Below are 22,894 nucleotides of genomic sequence, written 5' to 3' on the forward strand. Positions count from 1 at the left end.
GTTAGAAAGTAGAAGTGACAGATACCACTGTGTTTAAGATATATTACTTCAGAAGCTATCTGTTTTTCAAGAACAGGCTAAAGTATATTAACTCTTTTTAAGGGATATATAATGTGTAAAATATTTCATGCATTGGCTATATTTCGTGGATTGTAATAATATTGTACAATCTTTTCTTTTATAATGATTAATTAATCTGGTGATTTTAACTGATACCAAGAGATGTCGGAGGGATATTATAACAGACCTGCTGCCAAATGCCCAGAAACACGAAGCTGCTGTATTATTATATGTATTTTTCTCTTTTATTTATTTTTAAATCTAAACAGGCTTTGGAAAAATGTGGGAATTATTTTTGAACAATATTCCTTTGATTATATAAGACATGAATCAAAATATTCTATGGCATTCAATGAGCTACTATTTTCTAATCAAGTACATAGGGGAAAATTAAAGCAATTCTAAAGTATATTTTAAGAAAAAAAAAGAAAGAAGACAGTAAAGAACACTTATTTTTTATGTAACGATGGACTTGACCCTATTAAGCATTGAGAGGCTATTCCTGGTCAAACTAAGCATGTAAGCATGTGATTAGGCACAAATATATTTTCCTTTGAAGTTAACAGCTCTATTCCCAAGCTGAAAATTATGTACATGCTTAACCGTTTTGTAAAATCAGTGTTGAGCAGTCAGCACATCGAGAAGGTTTTTCCCACCATCCACAATGAGGAAGGAGAGCATCTTGTTGCAATCCCATTGAAGTCAAGGAAAGGTGATGCTGCATAACAATTACAATGTTCTCCTATCTCCTGCTTTTAATCTCTGAGGCCTTTCTGATGCTTTTTTTTCCCCATGTAAGTACCTTAGGCCTCCGTGTTTTGCATCTATAGTACTGCCTGTGTTTAAATTGAATGTACTATAATGGTTTTGTCTTCTTAGTAAAGTATTTGTACTCTCTCCAATTTTGTGTAAATACAGTATTTCAGGAAAAAAAAAAAAAGTCCATGGAATCTTTCCAGTTTTACTCTCTTCCTGTCTGCCTCCACATGCCTCCCTCCTCTGCCGTGCCACTACAAAAACTTGATGCTTCAGACTTTCATTTCAGCTGCAACATAAGGACCAGATATCTCTGTGGGGGGTGGGAGGGATGCTAAATTTTCGGTTATTTTTTAGTCAGTTTTGTGCCAAAATGTTTTGATAGACTACAGCATTTATCTGTGAATAAACATGAGTTTAATGATACCTACAATTGTTAGCTTACCTTTGGTTTCCTAAACAAACTGGTGCTCACTTTAAGAAAGGAGTATGTTACATATAGTTAAACATATTAAATTGTCACCTCCAAGGCATACAAATGAAATAAATCTTTACTTTGATTTTTTTCTTAGTATCAAGAAAATAGTAAAGGAGAAAAAAACGATAATAAACTTTAACGCTATTGCAATAATAAACTTCTAAAGCTATTAAACTATAAGCCGCATTTTAAAGGTATAAAACAGTACATAGTTAAACTGCTACATTTGCTATTAAGTTAATTAATGAAGCTTATTCATGCCAGTTGAGGGTGTTGTCATGCACATACTTTACAACACCACTCAACTTCACAAAGCATTGAACATTTCTGGAGGTGCTCAGGTGTAGATGGGAAAAAAAAAAAAAAAAAAGAAAAGATTTTGAGCCTGCGCTGGGTGTTGCAGAACATCTTTTAGTTTTCATTTCCATAGACAATTAGAAAGCTAAGGTCTCCAGTATGCTGTAGACCAGAAAATAAGGAAGGGCGAGGAGATCTGTAGTCCTCTCAGTCTTGATTTGCAATGAAGCTTAACTGCCTTGTTTAGCATTACCAAAAGGCATCTTCCTCTGCTCAGTATGCACAGCCAGTTCTGCAGGTAAATTTTTCTTTCTCTCTCCTTCTCACCGCCCCCTCCCCACCAGAGACGGGCTTGCTCTACTTTTCTAACGGAGCAGGAAGCATTCAGTGAGAGGTCTGAGTTTCATTCCCCCAGCTTCCCGATGTAGACAAAACTCTTGTTAGCTTGCTGCTTCATTCACCATGCTCTGAGTTATTTGGGGACAGGAGGAGGTAGGGGGAAAACACACTTTGCCCCATTTTTTGGGATGCTGCAAAAAGGATCAAAGAATTTAGTGCTATACTGGAGGTGAGAACACGTATCTTACAAGGTGGGAGCATTCACCAGTGGAGGCAAAGTTGTGGATTCCCTCTTACTGACATGTTAGATAAAACGAACATTGGATACACAGTCCTGACAGTAGGATTTAGTTTGTATCAGATTTCCAACAAAGCTGAAATGCGATATCCAAAATGGCATCCTGCCATTGACATATTTTTGCCAACTTGAAGGTAGTGCTCCAGGAAACTTTATCTGGATTTCCTGCCCAATGGCCTGGAGTGGCTTTTTCTAGGAGACAAGAGACTCGCAAATACCTGGCAGGCGTGTTGTGGATTGGAAATGTCATAGGGGTCATCAGGAACTGCCTGACACTACCACTTCCCCAGCAGAAGGAGCTGTCACCCACCTGTGGCTGCTTAGGGAAAATGAAGGCAAGTTGTTTTGTTAAAAGAGTGTGTGAGGGAAGTATTGTTTCCTTAGAGCAGTAGCAGCAGGGCCCAAAAAAGCTCCTGGGCTGCGTTTTTTCAGCTCCTGGTTGCAAACTGAATTGGCAAAAATGCCTCTCCCCTTCTCCAAACCTGTATTTTGAACAAGCCTTTGATTAGTCCATGTAACTAAGAAGGCATTCAACTTCTTTTTTTTCCTTAACACACCTCCACCAAAGTATTTCCAAGGCTGATGATTTTTTTTTTTTTTTTTTTGCCTAGCACCTATAGTGGAGGTAAACTCACAGACTGATACTGTAAACTTAGGTGTCTCTGAGCTTAGATGGCAGCTGAGCAATGAGGATCTTGGGTTCTGTGGATTTTCACTCTACAAATTATTTAGTCTCACTGAAGAGCAGGCATGTTATTCATATGGGTAAATCAGCACCTAATAAACTTTGACAAATAATCTGTGCAGCTCGGTGATTACTGAATACATTTTTACCTTGTCTTAACATGAGTAATGCTGGTACTGAACTTAAATTTCAGAGCTAATTGAAATATTAGGCTTATTACAGGTTAAGCATGTGGGAACCAAAGTTCTCCAATGCAAGTGCTCTTATATGACCAGAGACTGATCATGCTTTTTGAAACTATGGGTTAAAATTTGAGCTCTTGGAGAAATTTAGCAGCATAGAGCCTTGTTGAATAAAATTACCTGTGACAAGATGTTCAAACTCATCTAGGTGAAGTGCTTAAAAAAACCCCCAAAACTGAAGAGAACTATCCTGTGTGAGTGGGAAGGTTTGACTACATCACCTGGAGGGCATATTTTCTCTTGTATTTAAGGCGCTTTTTTTCCCCAAAATAATTATGTGCACTTGTGCATGCAGAATGAACAAGCAACTGTGTGTCTCTCAAAAGCACATAGCATATTTCAGGATTGTGCAGAGGAAATGGCTTGTTCGGTCTGGTTCAGGAGGACACCTGGTTCGTGGGAGGTGTTAATTACACAAGTAAATTAGAGGTTCTGCTTTTTATTTTTGGAAAGCAGGTCCAATTAATATTTAATGGCTCAGCTGGAGACACAGCAGAGATGACCTTAAGAAAGGTTGTAAATATATGAGTGTCTTTCAGTGCCAGAAGCTTGGGAGAGCAAAATGTCACCTGGCACAGTATATGCAACCAGTGCCTTCTCTGAGCTGGAGCTGCTTTTCCATGTGGCTTATGAATGTGACACAGGCCAAATCACTGGTCCCATTTCTGCAAACCCCTGATTCTTCTCCCTTTAGCAGCAGGTTTTCCTTGCCAGGACATGAGGGTGCATGATGCAAACTAGGCACTTCTGCTCTTTTCTGAAAGTGAGCAATGTAGGAACCATGAGTTGCTCCCAGCCAGGCTTCTCAGACATTCTCTATGTAAATGAAACATATTGCAAAGCACGTATCGTAGATGTTATAGGGTCCGTATGGTTAAAGGTATTTTTGAGTGTTGAGAACTAGAGGTCGTTCCAGTCCACTCACAGCACTTTTTTAACCAGATGCCTTCAGAAATGTTATAAACCGTAACTGAAGCATCTTAATTTCTGAGTGCAATCCACCCACTATCACAAGCGTGGAAGTTGCTGAGCAGCCCACTGGGGACAGTAAAGATGCTCCAAAAAAAAAACCCAACCCAAACCATCCCCTTTGTGACATAACCTACATTATTTATTTTGCATGTTTCATCCATTTCACTGCATCCTGCTGTTTGCACATGGCATATACAGGATTGTATCCAGCAAATTTGGAGCAAAGTATCCAGCATATGTTTAAGTTTTCAGGTTTCCTTTCCTAAACCAAATGGATTGAAATCTTGAAATGCTTTCCAGGAAGAATCCTGCTCCTCGTGCCTAACCCTAGAGTAGCTTTACTTAACTCACTTTCTCAATTTGAATTTTTATTTTCAGCTGAAGGCTTAGCACTCTAATTGTATTTCAGTGAAGCCTGACCTTAAGTGGCAGACTCATTACCACCTTCTTTTCATTTTCATAATTCCTGTCTTTACATATTCAACCACTCTGTTCTCTTTGCTTGCAGCTGTCAACCCTGATGCACATTTTCAGAATGTTTTATCGAAACCCAATAAATTGCTCGGTGCCCTTGCTCCATGACATGGGACTGGAGATTAGGTCTGTGTGTGCATCTTCATGAGAATATTTAAACATGTTTTAGGTCTTCTGTTTCATATTTGTCCTTATTCATGGTAAAGCAAAATGTTTATTGGTGATACATGACCTTTGTTTTACAAATGACTGCTGATCACTCCTTATAGGTGCATAGCTCAGACTGTTTTTCAGCTTGAAATCTGGCTTTTCAGCTAATCAGGCTCTTATAGTTGCTGTTGTTGCTCATGAAGCCTGCTTTAGGCATTTAAAATTTCTTTGGGGCTCCCCACGCAGTAGTTCGAATACTTCATTATCTTTTTATTCTTACTACCTTGCTGGAAGCCAGGGAAGTACTAGAAGTGCTTTTCTTGGGAGACCTGAGGCGCAGACAGATGAAAGACCATACAGCCAAGAAAGGATCAAATTGCATGAAACATGGTTTAGAAGACACCTAGGAATAGAAGACAAACACTTTCATCCTGAATCTGTCATGTTGATCTTTTGCTCAAGGTTTCTCAGGCATTTAAAAATGTGTTTCTCATGATGGCTGGGGATACCTCAGAGCTGACAGTGGAGCTGAATTTCTGGGAGAAAGCTATTTACGATACAAGAACAAGATGTTCCTCCTCATTCTGAGGAGCTTGCCACACCAGCACCATGTAAAAAAGGAGTGACAGACACCCCTTACCCACCACTCCTTTTTATGCTTTTCTAGATGGAGCTTCAATGGTCTTCTCTGGGTGTGAGGGCTCAGGCTGGGATCTCTCTTCTTGGAGAATGTCACCTTGGCCAGGCTGGAAGCTAGGTAGAAAGGAATCTTGCTCTTCCTCTGTACAAACAAGAATTTGAGATGCTGTGTATGAGAGAGCACAGACTTTGTGTACACAGCGGTGAAGTTTAGTGGGTAGCACCCTTATTATAGAGGGGTAGGTGATACTCCTGCTCCTCTTCTGAGGGCTGCTTGTATCCGATCTATGTATTGCATCCCACTCATTTTTTAGTGGGCAGAGGCATAACTGAAGGGGAAAAATACGTTAAGGGTAAGATCCTGGCTTCACTGACTTCAGGTGGAGGTAAGCCAAGATTTTACTTGAAGGTTTTCATCCCTAGAGTCCAAGTCTGAATTTGCAAAAATCTTTCCAAAAGAATATATAAGACCAGCTCAGTTAAGAAGTCTACTTACTGAATTAATCACGTTAAAAAAAAAAAAAAAAAAAAAAAAAAAATCTTGGATTCTTGTATATCCTAGCAAAACACATTAGCAGCACTGAGTGGAAATCTAATCTAAGAGGTGGAAGTTTTTCTTCAAATGATGACATAAAGTTATTAAGCTGACTGAAAATGCAGACAGTATGGCTATAGAGGAAGCTGCACTCCGGTCCTCTGACAGTCACTTACACCTCTGAGCTCTGTTTTTTCCTAAGCTTTCTCATGTCTCTCTGTGTATATTCCTGCTGTCCTCTCTCTGGTGGATACCTGTGGCTCGCTGAGCACCTATAATTACTCCAGCCAACCAAAACTGGCACTTGTAAGTTCCATTCTTCTAGACCTAGAGGGGCACTGTGGCAGTTGTTCTGAGAAGTGATTCAAACCCAGGGTTTGCTCCTTCTTTCTTAAAAATCCTGTTTATCCTTATTATTCATAAATTCCCATCTACTCAGTTATTTTCATCTCTGGGCTTAGAGCTGAACAGGCACAGGAGCAGCAGCATTTACTCTTTGCATCTTTGCTAGCTTGTGCTCCCTTTGTAGCTGCTGAAAGCTCAGTCAATCCCCATGCTTCCTCCACCTTCATCACCTTTTAAAGTCTCTACTTGCCCTCTGGTTTCTCATGTCACCTGAAAGCCAGGCTATTCAGACTCCTTCTTTCCTTGATGCATTCCCTCTGGCTATTGTGGTGGCATTCTCACTTTTTTACCTGTGGTTTTGGTTTTCTATGAGTTTTTTTTGTTTTTAAATTAGTTTTCCACTGGCAGCCTTTTCAGTTTTTAATTTTGTGCGGTTGAGCAGGATTGTAACATGCAAATTAAATAAACTAGAAAGAAAGCTGTGCCCCTCACTTTTTTGTGCTCGACAAAGAAAGCAGGCAAAGGAATCAAACCAAGAATCTTACTGAATCTATTTTGTCCCTTGGGTTTACAGCCTACCAATTTCTGCAGTCAGTGGCACACAGAGAGTAGTAATATGACTGCTGTCACATTTTCACATTCAGATAAAATTACCAGGTATCCATTTATGGCTGAATCAAGGTGTTCAGCATGAATTCCTCATAAAAATAAAATTCTTATTTTTGGACCTTCAAGAAAACTTCCCACCTACTGTACCAATAAGCCTCATGATGGGAAGATTGGATGGAAATGCAACCTTCACAATGTGGGTGAATAGTGGGTTTCTCTGGGCTTGTTCTGTGATGGCTAAATGTCTGTTATTGCCCTGGCAGCTCATAGCCTCTACTTCCAATGCTGATGCTCTCAGGTTCAGCCCTTAGAGTGTCAGTCACCTTTTGTCTTTCAATTGTACATGATATGAACCTGCAAAAAACCACATAAATGGATCCCAGGACCTTTTGCCTTGTAATTTCCCATACTGCTGCTGCATTGATTTGATGAGTCTTGAGGGTAGCTGTTGCTTGGCAACTTGAAGTTAAACAGGTCCAACATAAGGTGGAGTATGTAAATGGCTTGCTCTGAGCTAGCAAGCTTTCTTGACATCCTGACTTCCTCACAGAGGAATGCTGGATGTTGGACTTGCCTCCTGGTGCAATGTAGTTTACTTCAAGGAGAAAGAAAGAGTTATTGAGAGCTGTGTTTAGCACAATAAACTATAGGAAAATGGAAAAATTTGACTCCTGCAGGAATTTCTCTGGATATCTGTGCTCCAAAGGTGTCCTGCTTTCAGCCCTTGTCTAAAGGAAGGCCCTACTAATCACAATTTTGACGAGTAAAGTTAATCTTTTTGATGAGCCACTGGTTCTTTTCTGTTCCCTAACCATGGTACAAGAGTAGAGGATAACTAAGTGAAATGAACAGTTGAAGGAAATTGGAAAAATACAAATCCCCAGTTGTCATAGCGAGCTCACTGTGGCAGTAGCTCAGGGAGCTAATGGTGTGGCTAGGATGACTGACAGCTTTTGAGCTGCTAAAGGTCTTGTCCTGAAGCCTTGTAGACTGAAGAAACCTCTCCCATAGAGATCAGTTTGATATGTGGACAATAAGGCATTTCTCATATCTGTACAAAACTTAGCAGTTCTGGATCAGATCTTTAACCAGAGCAACATCATGATATCAATAGCACTAGACGACTTTACACTGGCAGAGGTTTTAATCCAAAATGCTGGCTTTTTTGAAAAGCAGGGAGACGGATTTGACTAATTGATGGAGCTGTTCCCAGAGTTTAGCCCATGGCTGGTATTGTTCCCAGAGTTTAGCCTGTGGCTAGTAATTAAGACCCTATAGCTTTTCTTTCACTCTTTCCCGACTGCCCTGTTCTTGTTCTCTTGACCCTTCATAACTGTGGCTTGGCTTGGCCTATACAACTTATTTTTTCAGACTCCTGAATATCCAATTAGTCATTATTTGGCCAAGAAAAAGACCATGTTAGGCAGCTCAAATTATTTCTCACGATGAGTCAATGCTTAAGCCCTCATCTTACTTGTTACCTCTCTCCAAATCCCTTCCAATTTGTTAATGCTTTTCCTGATATGAAAACACTCATGCTTTTAATGTCATTGATGCACAATAACATGACAGAAGGGTGGGACATAGCAGTGCTGTGCTGGACTTTAGTTAACCCTGGAACAAGTCACATGAGGCAGCCCTGAACCAGTGACACCACCCCCCCAGATATTGTTACAAACTACATTTGAAATAGATATCCACATTTAGAAGCTAATGACTTTCTTACAAACAACTTAGGGACCTGGGATGCTGCATATGAGTCTGGCGTGGGTTATGACCTTGAGACTTTGAGAAAGCTGGGAGAACAACCCTGAGCTCAGCTTGCCTTCTGTAGAGCAGGCAGGCTGTTTGTGATGCCTCTGTGGGACTGTGTATCATGCTGCTGAATATGCCGGCTGCATGGGATCCTGCATGATCCCAAGGATGGCCTCCAACCTGGTCTCTCCTGCTTTGCTATCCCTATCCAGCACCTTTGGTCTTTGTCCTTTATGGGCAATTCAGCACATCTTCAATCTGAGCATGGCAAGTGGAGCTCGCTTGAATACCACAGGCTAGAGATAATGTCTTCCAAAGACTGCCTGGAAAAAAACGGACCTTGCAGTTGTTTTATATTTGGCCTCTGTAGTTTCCACTGATGGTTTGTAAATTCTTTGAATGAAAGAAGAAAATAAAAACCGAACTAAAATTCCTTATCTGTTAAAAGACTCTTTATTTGGGGGGGAATTTAGGCTATGCCACTCTAAAGGTTTGGAACCTTGATATAGGAAACAAATCTTAAGACACTTAAAAATGATCGCGGCCCAGATATTTAGTTGGACGTAGACTCTCAGTATAGCGATATGTAATTTTAAAGTGCCTAAATACCTTGAAAAACATCCAGTGTTAACTAGTTTAACAGCCTGTTATCCCTGGCTTTTAGTGAGGCTTGGGTCTTGATTTGACTTGGAAGTTTATTTCTAAAAGCGAAGTTGAAATCCTTAGAGCTCTCATGCCAATATCATGGCTAGTGGTCTTTGCTGTCTGCATTTAACACCCAGTTTTCTGGAGAGTGTCAGCCTTTGGGGCCCTGATTTCTTTTGGAGAGCGCCGAGGACCTGCCTTCAAGGAATCGGGGTCCTTTAAGTGTTTCCCCGTTGGGTATCTACAAACTAAAGCACTCAAAGTCACTTTTTCAAAATGCTTCCCAGCACCTCTGTGAATGTGCCAAGCAAGCCCTAGAGGACTTCTTTTGAATGCTTTGGCATTAATGTTCTGTGAGACAGGGAGAAGAGACAAAGTGAAATGAGTCTCAAAATAGGACTGTCAAGTTCTTTTCTGGTAGAGCTTACATTAATTTTTAATACTCCATCTGTGATCAGAAGAAAAGAAAGACCTTTAGTTCTCAGCACAGATCTTTTTTGAGCACACTTATTTTTCCTTGTAGCCGTTATATCTTCAGTTCTATGATTCACCGACTTATTTGTATTATTTTTCTTACCTTATGGGAGTCAGGCAGAGTCACCTTTGGGCCTCATCTTGAACTAAAACCGCAAAATGCATTACCGGTAACCCCTTAGCAGTAATCCTGCTTTGCTACTTTACATGTGGGAGTAATAAGAGGCAGCCTTTAAGAGGATAACAAGGTCCTCATGTCAGTGCTATCTCTTTAATGATTAAGTTTAAATAATATTGCGTGCTTATAGCAGGGTTTAGTGATCGGTGCATGTTGTTTTGCACATGTTCTCCTGGATATTGAATCATATATATTACTGTTGTCCCTTTGTGGTCTCATTCGACCATCTGGTGCCAGGTTCCCTTCCAGTTTTTTGTATCACTTGTGCCTTTGATCATGGCTGAATTTTAACTAGACATCATTTTCTCCTGTCATCAAAAGAAACTTTCTGAGTAGCTTCATTTCTTACTGATTAGCCCAAGCAAGCACAGACATCGCATGAAGCGTATGCTAAAAAAGGCATGTATTCAGCTGAATCTTTCTGGGATGGTAAGGCTGCCTGCTTGAATTGCATTCCTCTGCAAGCTCAGGTTGGACGGGGCTCTGAGCAGCCTGAACTAGTTGAAGATGTCCCTGCTCATTGCTGGGGGCTTGGACTAGATGACCTTTAAAGGACCCTTCCAACCCAAACCATTCTATAATTCTAAGATAGGATCAGTTCAGTGGATCACCTGGAATTAGTATAAGGAACTAATTTTGTGGGTAATTGATTTAGTTAATCTGAGACAAGTCAGAAGATGAAAACAGAATTTAATTATCAGTGGCAGTACTTGTATTGAATTTAAATGATTGAAATATTTTTCAAGAGCTGTAATTTTTTATTTTTATTTTTTTTATATTTAACCAGGGAGGAAAGAAATATCTGTGACTCTGTTCTGGTTTTGGCTGGGATAGAGTTAATTTTCTTTCTAGTAGCTGACATAATGTTATGTCTTGGATTCAGTATGAGAAGAATGCTGATAACACACTGATGTTTTCAGTTGTTGCTAAGTAGTGTTTAGACTAAGTCAAGGATTTTTCAGCTTCTGATGCCCAGCCAGCAAGAAGGCTGGAGGGGCACAAGAAGTTGGGAGGGGACACAGCCAGGACAGCTGACCCAAACTGGCCAATGGGATATTCCATACCACGTGATGTCATGCCCAGTATATAAACTGGGAGGAGTTGGTGGAGTGGGGGGAGATTGCTGCTTGGGAACTAACTGGGCATCGGTCAGTGAGTGGTGAGCAATTGCATTGTGCATCACTTGTTTTGTATATTCCAATCCTTTCATTATTTTTGTCATTTTATTATTGTTATTATCCTTGTTAGTGTCTTCCTTCCTGTTCTATTAAACTGTTTTTATCTCAACCCACAAGTTTTACCTTTTTTCTTCTGATTCTTTCCTTCATCCCACTGGTGGGGGGAGGGAGTGAGCGGCTGCGTGGTGCATGGTTGCTGGCTGGGGTTAAACTGTGACAGACTCTAATATTAAGGGGGGGGGGGGAACCCACCCACTCATTGCTTGTTTTTGTTTCCAGCGTATGAGGAAAAACTGGGGGAAAGAAGTTGGCAAAACATGCCAAAGTCACAAAAATTAAAAGGAAATAATTAAAGTCCAGTTTTGGAGCCATTGCAGGAAATTTAATTTTTGGAGTATGGCTAGACTGGTTCTCTCTGTGGAGGTCTGCCAGAACATTATGCCTCCTCCCTTAGTGAGCTGGTACAAATATGGACTTGGTCAATAATGATCAAAAATAATTTCTAGAGGCTACAGGGAACTTGTGAAGTATTTAAGACATGTAGAAAGTTCCAGTCCATGATCCATTCTAGGTTAAACTCTTAGGGTACTGTGTAGGTGTGGTGGGTTGACCCTGGCTGGGTGCCAGATGCCCACCAAAGCCGCTCTATCACTCCCCTCCTCAGCTGGACAGGGGAGAGAAAATATAACAGAAGTCTCATGGGTTACGATAAGGACAGTTTTAATGAAGCAAAAGCAAAGGTCGTGCATAAAGGCAAAGGAAAACAAATTATGTTATTCTCTACTTCCCATCACCAGGTGATGTCCGGCCACTTTCCGGGAAGCAGGGCTTCAGTACATGTAGTGGTTGCTCCAGAAGACGAAAAAGCATCCCCTTCCATCTCCCTTCACTTAGCTCTTATAGCTGAGCTGACATCATATGGTATGGAATAGCTGTTTGGTTAGTTTAGGTCAGCTGTCCTGGCTATGCCTCCTCCCAAGATCTTGCCCAGCCCCTGCCTGCCATTGGGGGGGGGGGCAAAAATATTGGAGAGCCAGCCTTGATGCTGTGCCAGCACTGCTCAGCAGTAGCCAAAACACTGGTGTGTTATCAACACCTTTCTAATGCAGAGCACAGCACTACGGAGGGCTGCTATGGGGAGAATTAACTCCATCTCAGCCAGACCCAATACAGTAGGAAAACAGGAAAGCTCTTGTTTGTGTGGTTTTTTTCTCTACTCTTAGTCTCTCCATCAACTTTCTGGCACTCAGTGTTCATGTGCGGTAGTTTCTAAAGCTGGTTTAACCTTATGGGTCATAAGGGGAACAAACTGAAAGTTGAGAAAAAAGGCACTGCTGAAAAAACTCTTTGAGAAAGTTAAAAGCTCCCCAAGCACAATGTAGATGGTCCCAGAAGGCACAGAGAAACATCCCCAAATAACTGCTCCTCTTAACAAGTGCATAGCTCAGAATAGTCTGTGTATCTTTACAGTAAAATAGCCATTTCTCTTATGCACGTGCATGTTAATTTGAATTGGAAATATTTGTTTAGAGAACAGATGTGTTTTCCTTTTTTAACTTAGCACCTAGAAGCTGAAAGAGAAGCCCTCACGGGCCTTTCTTAGATCTCTGCTGTTGCATGAAGCACAATCAGGGCATAGGGGGATAAGGTCTTGCAAAGAACAGGGTGGTTTTTTTTTTAAAGTTGCTATTGCTTTGCAGGAAGTTGCTAATTCACTCCCTGTCTGTCCTGATAGCAGCTCCTCTTCTCTGCCCTGTTCTGCAGAAACCGTAAGAGGAAAAAAAAGCAGGATGGGGATTGGTTTCTGCTGTCCAAATGAAAATATCTCCTGGATTAAACTACTGTAAAGTTCTAAAACTATGCCTGCTGACTTTGTGCTGGAGCAGATGTGATGTGCTGCCATCCACCTTTCCGCCAGCTTCACTAGCACCGAGTGCAGGACAGAATAACAAGCCGTGAAGTAGCATTTTGATCTGCTTTCTGTCTGTTTGTCCTTCAGGAGACAGTTATCTAGGCAGCACTGCTTCTGTTTGTTGTTCAACTTCCTATTAGCAGAGGCAAAATAAAAAGAACCAGGTAATGAAAACCAGTCTGAGTCTGATATATTGCTCTGCTAAATTTCTCTGACAATAGTAAGAATCATGAGAATGCACGCAAGTTAAATGTGCTGTATTTAATCCCACTTTGAGTACCTGCCAAAGAGATAAATCAGTTTTGGTATTTAGTCCTGTCTGAGGATTTCTGGATTGCTGCTGTACTGTGGACTGTAGGCTAGAAGAAAGGTCTGATCAGGAAAGAGGTAGTCAGCAATAAGAGCTAGTAAAATTATTTAACTTTATTGTAGTGATTCAGGTGCAAACGATTGAACGCAGCTGATGCTGCTACATCTGCTCATCACTCTGGGATTTGTTTGTTCAAGATTCTTTTAGAATTGGGGTGAATATATCATATTTAAGCCCAAGCCAGAACTTGATTTCAACTCCCTGGAAAGCACACAAGATTTACTAAAATCCAGAAATGAAAAGACAGAGGTGGGGAAATCCCTCTATTCCTAACCCCCATCCCTTCCCTAGCTGCTTTTAATACTTGTAGGTTTTGGTCATGCACCTGTACAATTCCTGCTAGTAGTCCCGTTTGATATAGTCAGTGTTAACACACAACAAACGTGTGAAGAACAAGTGACATATACAGAGTACTAATAATGGGCTGAAAAATAGCCAAGCAAGATAGAAATGCTGGATGGCTGGAAATATTGTATGGGTGGGAGGAGCAGTAGCTGACCTACTGTGCCCCTCAGAAAGGTGCGGGTCTGCAGGGGAACCCAGAGGCGGCAACCATGCACGGGGAACGGACAAAGCTTCACAGAAAGACACACTGTAAAGCCTGCGATCAAATCCCTTGGAAAGGAGGAAAAAGAAGCAGGCAATCTAAGGTAAGAGTAAATGAAATAACCCTTCCAGACCTTCTGTTTTCCATGCCTTATGGCATGCAACCATGGAAACTTTTATAGATGGTGGTGACAAACTGATAAATTCCCCTTTGTTGCTAATTACCTTAATGTCATTCTTAGGCCCCCATCTACCCTACTTGTGCTGCATATTTTTTATCTTGGTACCAAATAGACATCCTGCTTGCACGTAAAAGGTCTGTAGAAGTTGAGAAACAAAGAAGTTTGGAGCTTTTTGGATGCCAGCTATCGAGGGTTTTATTTAGTTGGTGTAGTGGAGCTTGTTAAGGATGTGATGTTTGTGGATGCCTGTTCCAGGCAGCCAGGACCTGGGGATTTCCCCTTCCTGCTTGTGCTCTGACTCCCGGGGATTTCTCCATGCCAGACCTGTGGGTGCAGCAACTGCTGTTCCCAACTGCAGGTTCAGCCAGCAGCGAGGATGAGTCCCGCTGTGGCACGCACACACACACACGTGTACACATGCACAATGCCACAAGAGTCCTGCCTTTGCCAACAGCACTCACATAAACATAAGTACAGAGAGCCCGGTCCTGTTGCCCCTCTCTGGCTGTTCAGGATTGTGGTTCACTGGTGAAAACAGACGTGTTCCCACTCTCTGAGTTCACATGTATGCTCACATTCACAGATCCTTCAAATATCAACACAAGCTCTCAGGCCATGTCTGCACCCAGTGACCCAGCCACTGATTCAGATCTTGAGTCTTTCGAGATGCAAGTTTTCTCCTACTTGCCTGCTAATCCAAACTGAAGTTTACTAGCAAACTACACACACACACACGGACATAGGATTATATTCACTTGGGAAATATAAACACATCCAGGTCTCTCCAGTCGCTGACACTTAGACCTTGCAGCTTACACCTTGGTCTCTCCAGTTGCTGGCACTTTGATCTTTCAGCGCTCACACCAAGGTCAGAAAGGGACATTACATAGGGGAACAAGAAGAGAGGATTTAATATGACAATAGAGTAGATTGCAGGGACCAAGCACAAGACTTGGATGAGCATACTGCCCAGCAGCCTGCCTGCATGCAGCTGTTCCCTTTATCCCCCTCCCCTTTGATTTTCCTACTCTTGTGCGTCCCTAAACCACTCTGGTCCTTCCCTTTGATCCTTCCCCTAAGCAGACCATAATAAGTTTTGCATGGTTGCTGAAGTCACTTCTGATTATCCCATAATATTAATGGTAATCACATTTCATGTTTCTTATCAGTTCAGGCTGACCCTCTTCAAGACTGTGCAAATCATTGCTTTGATGGCCCATCAGTCAGTGACCAACATGTTCCAATCCCTGTTAATGTCTCCTTCATCACCTGCTCGTCAATTCCTGAGTGTCTGTGGGTTTAATTTATCACTGTCCTTCTTACTTGTTTATTCTGTTATACTGAATAATCCTTAAGAAGGTAACTTGCTGAACCAAGTGCCCCTTCATTGTGCATACCTGTGCAGAGCTTACTCAGCAGTGTGTTGGTGTGTATAGGAGCCATACAGCACACCATGCCCCAGGTGTTGCAGGGGACGAGCTAATTCTGAGCCAGGCCAGTTTTCCCATTCTCATGTTTGGAACAAACCTGGATGTGCAAACCTTGGGTATGGGTAATTTCTGACAGAAATGCCAAATGCCTCTGTCTCCTCCTGCCCAATACTTTCTCTTGACCCTTTAAGGAAGTCAAGAAAAAGAAAAAAGGAAAGACAAGAGCTTTAAAGAGCTCCTAGAGAGCCCAGTGTGCACAATTATGCTGTGGGGCAGGATGTAGCCTTGGAAGCACAAAGAGTAGGTAGAGCTCTGCTCCTGTCATCTGAGATGGTGGTCCCTTAAAGCCACTCTGCAGCTCTAGACAATGTCATAAAGAAACCCAAGATGACCCACAAGAATGAGGGTACCACGCTGCAGCCGTATGTAAAAGATGGTAGCTCTGGTCCTGGAAAGCCTGCACTGAGGTCAAGGAGTCCTGACCCTTGACAAGGCTAATTAAGTTGAGCATATTGCTATGATGATGAGACACAACGCTCTTTTAGTTCCAGAGCTCATTCAAGTTAATCACTAGGTTGTACTGCCTTATGCAAGGCAGAGAAAATACTGTCTCCATTTGATTCTGATGAATATGATGTAATGGTCCAAAGGCTGGCTGAACTGCAGGGGAGGGTAGTGTGTGGAAATCAATGCATAGACAAGCTACAAATAATATTAGATGGATACAATAATCTTGAGAACAGGAAACGATATAATGTGTTCCACAATCATTTAATTCAGGGAAATAATGAATGGACATTCCCAAATGACACCAAGTCAGTATTCCCAGTGTGATGGGACGTTGTCTCATTAGTATTCGAGATAAAGTATGGAGCACAGTATGAATGTGGAGTACCACAGTAGGTGAAAGCAGGTGTCATTGGTTTGCAAAATGTCTTGGGGGATGCTAGTAAAGTGGACTTACATTTGCTGGTATTTTAAAATATGGTCCTAAAGTTTGTGGCATCTAAACTAGGACTGGTGGCCTGAAGTGTGGTAGAGGGGAGGAAACACTCATGAGAATATGGTACCTGGGCTGAAGGATGGGAAATCGAGTGAGAAAGCACAGGCAGAAACAAAAAAATGCCAACAAGAAAAAGACAAAAAAGGGGAAAGCTGACAGGATTACAGCTACAGAAAGATGAGTTCTGCAGCAGACCTCACCTCAAAAAGCATTGGGATGTATGGGAGAGATGTCACTCCATACTCTTAAGGGCTGCAGAAAATTACAATAAAGACATGAGCATTTCCAAGGACTGGGGGTCAGCTTCTGTTTGTAGGTATAAGCTCTGCAGCCTTTTTTGCTGTAAGGAATTTAGCCACATCGCTTAGGTTAGATCTGGGCAGCCTCATTCTTTCCCTTTAATGCAAAATGCACAGCCCAGGCACACAGCAAGCCTTGCCTCAGCCCTACCCTCAGCTGTACCTGAGCACATCAGGTCTGAATGTGGCAGATTGGTATTCAGAGCAGCCGACCGCAGGCTGTCGGGAAGCTGTGCAGAAGGTGAAGTACTCCTGCCCTTGGAGACCACACTTTCTGAGCTGTGTTGGTACTATCTTTTTTTTTTGAGAGTCCAGACATGCTGCTGTGTGATCAGGGCAGAAAAAGGCAGCTAAATAATATTCTTGTCCTTAGAAGTTTGTTCTTTGAACCCTGATGGGCTTTGGTGCTGTTTACTCCCAGGGCAGACTCTGCAGTCTCTGGATCTAGTAGGAATTCCTGGAGGCAAGAAAAGCCACCCTGCCTTGCAGAGCCTAGCAGCCAAGGATGTACTTTACCCCTGAGCTTCCTAATCCATCTAGCAGTGTAACCTTTTCCATACATGATGAGACATCAATTGCTTTTTGAGAGGCATACAGCTTTCTCCTGCCCTGTCAGCTTCTGACCCCCTATAGGGGGTTTATTTGATTACATTATCATATAGCACCATAACTTCCTACTCATCTTTCTGATAGTGATCAGCAGGAGCCAGTGTCCTCCAACTGCAAGGACAGATTCTCTGCTCTCATGTGTAAGCAGGTATCTGTCCTCAAAGGAACATGCACTGCCTGGAAAGATAGGATGCTTTGCTCTCTCTTGGTCTAGATTTTGAAGAAAAATTCCTTTTCCTGTGATACAGGATATTTTTTGATGTGTAGATAAGAAATGAGGAGTTCACATCCTACCCAAGGCAAACTTCTCCTCTATACCTGCTGCATAGGGATAAAAACATACAATGCGTATTTCTCTGGGGAAAAAAAAAAAACCAAACCCCCAAAAACCAAAGAAACAACACCACCACAAAAAAAAGTGCCCCAAATTTAAGATAATATAGATTTACCATCCAGTTAAAGCCTGAATTGCTGTTCTGGGATCTTATCTACATTTTTTGAAGTTATTTTTTTTAAGGATAGGCAGAAAAGGCTGGTATCCCTCCAAGTTTGCTTCTGTAAGCTGGATCTTATGTAAAATGCCCAGGAGGAGCATGCAGAGGGGGATCCTGGTGGCTGTTTTGTGGGTTCTCATTCTCACTGTGCTGGAGGTGATGCAACTTAGAGTCCTTTCTCTGTCACGTTGTGTTTTAAACTTCCAGTTAAGTGGGTTATGAAATACCATTCTTTGGGAGGAACGTTGCTTTCGGTTGTTTGCTTTTCTCTCTCTCTTTCCCCCCTGCTCTCTTCCAGGCAGTCGCTCTCAGCTTCAGCGAGACGTGCTTTAACGAAGCTCCCCTGTCCCTTAGGAAAACCGTCCGAAGACCAAAGGCGTCGGACCCGTGGCTGAGGAGCAGGCGGGCGCATCCCTGCAGGGACCCCCTTCCACTCCAAGTGTTTATGAAATTGTAAACCAGGCTGCAAGAGGGAGTCGGTCAGGAGGCAGAGGGGAGGGGGAGCTTATTCCTCCTCCCTCTCTTGTCTCAAAGCCTTTTGCTTTCCAAGCTCAAATGCTAGCTGAAATCTGACGCCTGGACTGCACATACTGAGACGTGGGCATGCCCTTGCAGTGCACTGATTTCCTCTGTAGCTTGGAGAGCCAGAGCCGCGCTGAGGCTCCGAGTGAGGAGCAGCTCCATCGGGCAGCGAGTGCCACATCACTGTGCTGCCTGTGCAAGGGGCTCCACCATGGTCCTGAGGCTCCTGCTCCTCCTCGGTGGGCTGCTTAAGGCCACCGAGCCGGCACCCCGCTGTGAAACTGGCCAGGAGACCCTAGGTAAGGCAACCACCCCTAAAGTCCCCCTTCTTCTCTCTTTCCTTCTCCTGGAGATGGGCAGAGTAAGGGGCTCCAGCTTCGAGGTGAGGGAGGCAGGAGCTGTCCCTCTCCCCTAGAGATGAGGGGATCAGCTCAGCTCTTTGGAAATCTGCAGACTGCCAGTGATGAAACTGGGGTTGTGCTTGGGAAGTGTGGATGGGAAGGCAGGAGGTGGTGTAGCTCTGCAACAGAAAAACAAGTGTGTGATGCAAGGGAACGTAATGTTTCCCCACCACTGTCTTTTAAGGCCGTGTGTAGTTGTGTCTTTCTGTCAATTCACGGAGTTCCCAGTCAGTAGGATCCCCCTCGCTGTTGTGGGGAACGCAGAGGATTTGCCCCATCTCTGGCCTTGCCTTCTAGGAATGTGGTAGCTAGATTGCAAGAAGATGAACTTTTGACCTTCTGTATGCTTTTCTACTTAAGAAAAAAAATCTTCTTCTTACATTTAGCTTTAGGTCACTTATTTCAAGTCCAAAGTATGAGAAGATTTATTAGGATCTGACAGCTGTAGGGTGTGTTTTAGCTTGCTATAAGCAATATGGAATTTGTATGAGTTGATTGGCTGGAAAAGCATTTACCCATTAGAATAAAGGTTAGATAGGAACATGCTGCTAAATGAATTGAAAGCTTTTGGTTCAGTAACCAGTCGACTAATAAAAAATATTAACAGTATCTTTTAAAAATAGGTGGTGTTTTTAATCAAGCAGGCTTAATTCAAATTTCATTTATGTGGGGACAGTGGAGAAGTGAATTCCAGTGTGGTGACAATGTCTGTTCCAGGAAACTGTTTTCAGGGGCTTCAAACTCAAAATGATTCAGAAAAATATTTATTTTATGGGAACACAAGAAGGGATAAGTTAACCTGCAGCTGACCTTAATGTTACCCAAGGAAATTCAACTATATTTCACTGCTTAAATATAAGCCATAGACTGTCACTGGCATTGAACTGCTACACAATGCAATCCATGTGCTGTGTACTGCATATAATTTGAGAGTGCTGTTCCCACGAACATCAAAGTGAGGTCTACCGCAGCCTAAAGGGATTTTATTTTTGGATAAAGCTGCACAAAGAGAAGTGTTGTAGACTATTTACAGTCAATTACAGGAAGAGGCTGTGTGGTTTGCAGCATGCCCTTTCTCTGTGAGGTATGATTCTGCTCCAGTTCTAGCCGATCAAAGTTTTGCCATGGGGTATTAATCCTAGCAACCACAAACGTATGGATCATCAAGGGGTAACTCTGCTGTGGCAGAATATTTTGTGTGTGTTGGCAACTGTGCTGTCTTTAGGGGAGGGTTTGAGGAAAGGCAGGCAATGGAAATACACCTTGCATGTGGTGGGACATGACTGCTGCATATGGCCCTAGAGGGATGGCTAATGGTAGGGAAAGTGAGCTGTCAGCATCACCACGTGTTGGTGTGCAATGTGAGGAAGGGGCACCCTTCACACTGGAGGGATGTTGGACCAGGGAATAAAGTAGCAGCCTGGGTATTGAGAGACCTGCCATATTTCTCAAGGGTCTTTCTTTCCTAAAGGGGCAATAAGGTCATGTCGGGCCACATGAAAAGAAAGGGGACCGCAGTCCTGCACGTGTTCACCAGCAGACCTTGCAGGGATCCCCTCTCAACATCCAGGGCAGTCGGTTATGTCTCCAGCTGTAGCAGTGAGAGTTCTCCCCTGGTTTGGGATCCCTTGTGCAGATCTCGGTGTATGTCAGTGGCCAGACCTGCGGTGCCCTGCGGGACACCAGCCTGGAGCTGCTTGTACAGGAGAGAATGGCAGCGGGAACCAGTGCCACTGTCTGGCTCCCAGCAAGGCTGGAGCTGGTTTCTGCAGGCTGCCTGGCCTTCTTGGTGGTATTTGCTCTGCTGTGACTCATTTTGCTTTTTTTAATAAGAAACCAAGATGAAACATGGTTTACAACACCAAGATCCTTACAAAATACTTTGTGCTCTTCTGTTTAGAAAAATAAGGAAATGATTGCTGTCATCCAGCCCCACATCCATCCCCAGTGGGGACCTTTTTGAGCAGCAGCTGGGAACCATGGCATTGAGAGAGGGCAGATCCCTTCTCCCCAGCTGTGTCCTGTATCCTTGGGGAGCTAGTAAGCCACTGTCTCCCCCAGTGATAAAATGCTCTGTTGCCCCATTGCGAGGCAGCGCTTCCAGACCCTGGTGAGTTTTATTGGCCTCTCAGCCTCTCGTCTGGGGGAGAAAAGTACAGCTTAGCATGTGTGCCCTGAAAGGTGGCCGGTCTTCGGTGGAGGGAGCTAATAGCACAGGTTCCTGTTTCATCCGAGTTGCACGGGTCTCCCTCGCTGACTGACATATTCCAGCGGCAATTAATTAAATGCGGCGCTTTCCCATCACTGGCGACAAAACTAAAACCAAAGTAGAAGGGGGCTAAAGTCACCTGCCCTGAAGCACCCAAAGCAGGTGCCTTTCCTCCCGACCGGGGCCAGCTGTACCCCCGAGATGCTGCCAGGGCTCAGGCTAAGGCTGTAAAACCCCAGCGGTAAAACCTTCCCCGGTCGCTCCTGTTCAGAACACGCTTTCCCGGGGACTCCTGGGCCAGAGGCACGGCAACTGCTCCAGCCGCTGGGCGAACCCCCCCGGCCTTACCGCCGAGGGTCCCGCTGCCGGCGGGGCCGTTCGCACCGGGCACCGGGCACCGGGCACCGGCCGCCGTCTGTGGTGCCACCGTGTGGGCTCCGCGGCTCGTACAGACGCTGCGGCGGAGATGCCGGGGCCGGGCTGGGTGCAGACGCCAAAGGGATGCCTGAGAGATTTGGTCCCCCCACCTCGCTCCCCGTCCGAGCGTTGGAAAGGCGTTTGGGGTCCGTGGTGGCAGAGCCTGTGGGGTGGCACTGCTGGGGACAAGGAGCCCTTTGGTCGGAAGCTGTGGAGGTGGGAGAGCAGCTGGAGCGCTGCTCCCGGGCTAGCCCTGGCTGGCACGCTTCTCGCCTGTGGGCATCCTCCTCTCCCAAGCACCTTGGTGGGTCCCCTCGTCCTGAGCCAGACGTCGCCCCATCCTGAGGGTCTCCGAGTTTAAGCGCTGGAGACGAGTGGGGAGGTACAAGGAAGAGAGCTGGGGAGGGAAAAACCCACCAGGGTGGGAGGCAGGGGACAGGTACTGTGTTACCGCTGGAGCCCAGCACGGATTTTGTGGCACTGGCTCCTCTCCAAGCTGTGGCGTTAAGGCCGATTGTCTTCTGGAAGGTCAGACTGACAGAAAAAAGTGGCTTCACATATAGGTGCTATACCTTTCCCCTCTTCTTCTCTGCCGCTCTCATCTCCATAGTGTGCCATGGTTTTTGCTAGGCGAAACGGAAAAAGGGAAAAGCCACGTCCTTCCATGAGCTTCACGTCGGCCCCAGCTTCATGGGACCTGAACATACTAGTTCACCAGCTGTGGACATTTCTAATGCTTGTTTCCTGGTGAAAGCCATGTCTGTGTGCACACACAAGCAGAGCGTCTCCAGCTACCGCTGCTTTCGTGCGTGTGACTGCACTGGCTGACCCGGTGGTGGGCTCCGCTCCTCTCCCCCAGGGCCAGGGGTGCCAGCTGGGTCCCCATCCTGCTGCGGCTGGCACGGGTGGGCGCAGACATGGAGCGTGGCCATAGCGCTGTGCCGCCACATATGGGAAAGCCCGTGCTGCAGGAATGTTGCTTGCTGCACCCAAGATGGATGTGTCCAAGACTTGTCAAAACAAAAAAATGCAGAACTAGCATCTACATCATGCACACTCACGAGACCAGAAATTCCAGCTCTCGTAAACCCAGTTGTCATCACCAAGTCATGTGAGCTGCTCTGGATTCCCGCCGCTGACTCTAGTATTTCTACACAGTCATTATTTTAGCAACACTGATCTTCAGCTACATTTAACATGGGAAATGGGATCAGAAACAGCTATTTATGTGGGGAAAGTCAGTTTATATGTCAAAATATAACAGGCAGGTGTACCCTTTTACTACTGAAATAGTTTATGCATGATTTTAATCTGAAGGCAAAGTTTTCTTCAGAATGGTTATTCAGACATTTTTAAAGTGTGGGTGTGTAAATACATAGCAGTCAAAACTT

General features: G+C 43.9%; 1 protein-coding gene across 1 annotated transcript in view; it reads left to right on the forward strand.

Moving 5' to 3' along the window:
* Positions 1 to 18,306: 18,306 nt before the first annotated feature.
* CPZ (carboxypeptidase Z) overlaps positions 18,307 to 22,894 on the forward strand; it is a 36,181-nt gene continuing 31,593 nt past the window's right edge. The window contains exon 1 of the mRNA XM_069794599.1: positions 18,307 to 18,775. Coding sequence (XP_069650700.1) covers positions 18,688 to 18,775 — 88 coding nt within the window. The 5' untranslated portion in view covers positions 18,307 to 18,687. The remainder of the gene's footprint in view (positions 18,776 to 22,894) is intronic.

Source organism: Haliaeetus albicilla, chromosome 1 (assembly GCF_947461875.1).
Source record: "Haliaeetus albicilla chromosome 1, bHalAlb1.1, whole genome shotgun sequence".
NCBI lineage: Eukaryota > Metazoa > Chordata > Aves > Accipitriformes > Accipitridae > Haliaeetus > Haliaeetus albicilla.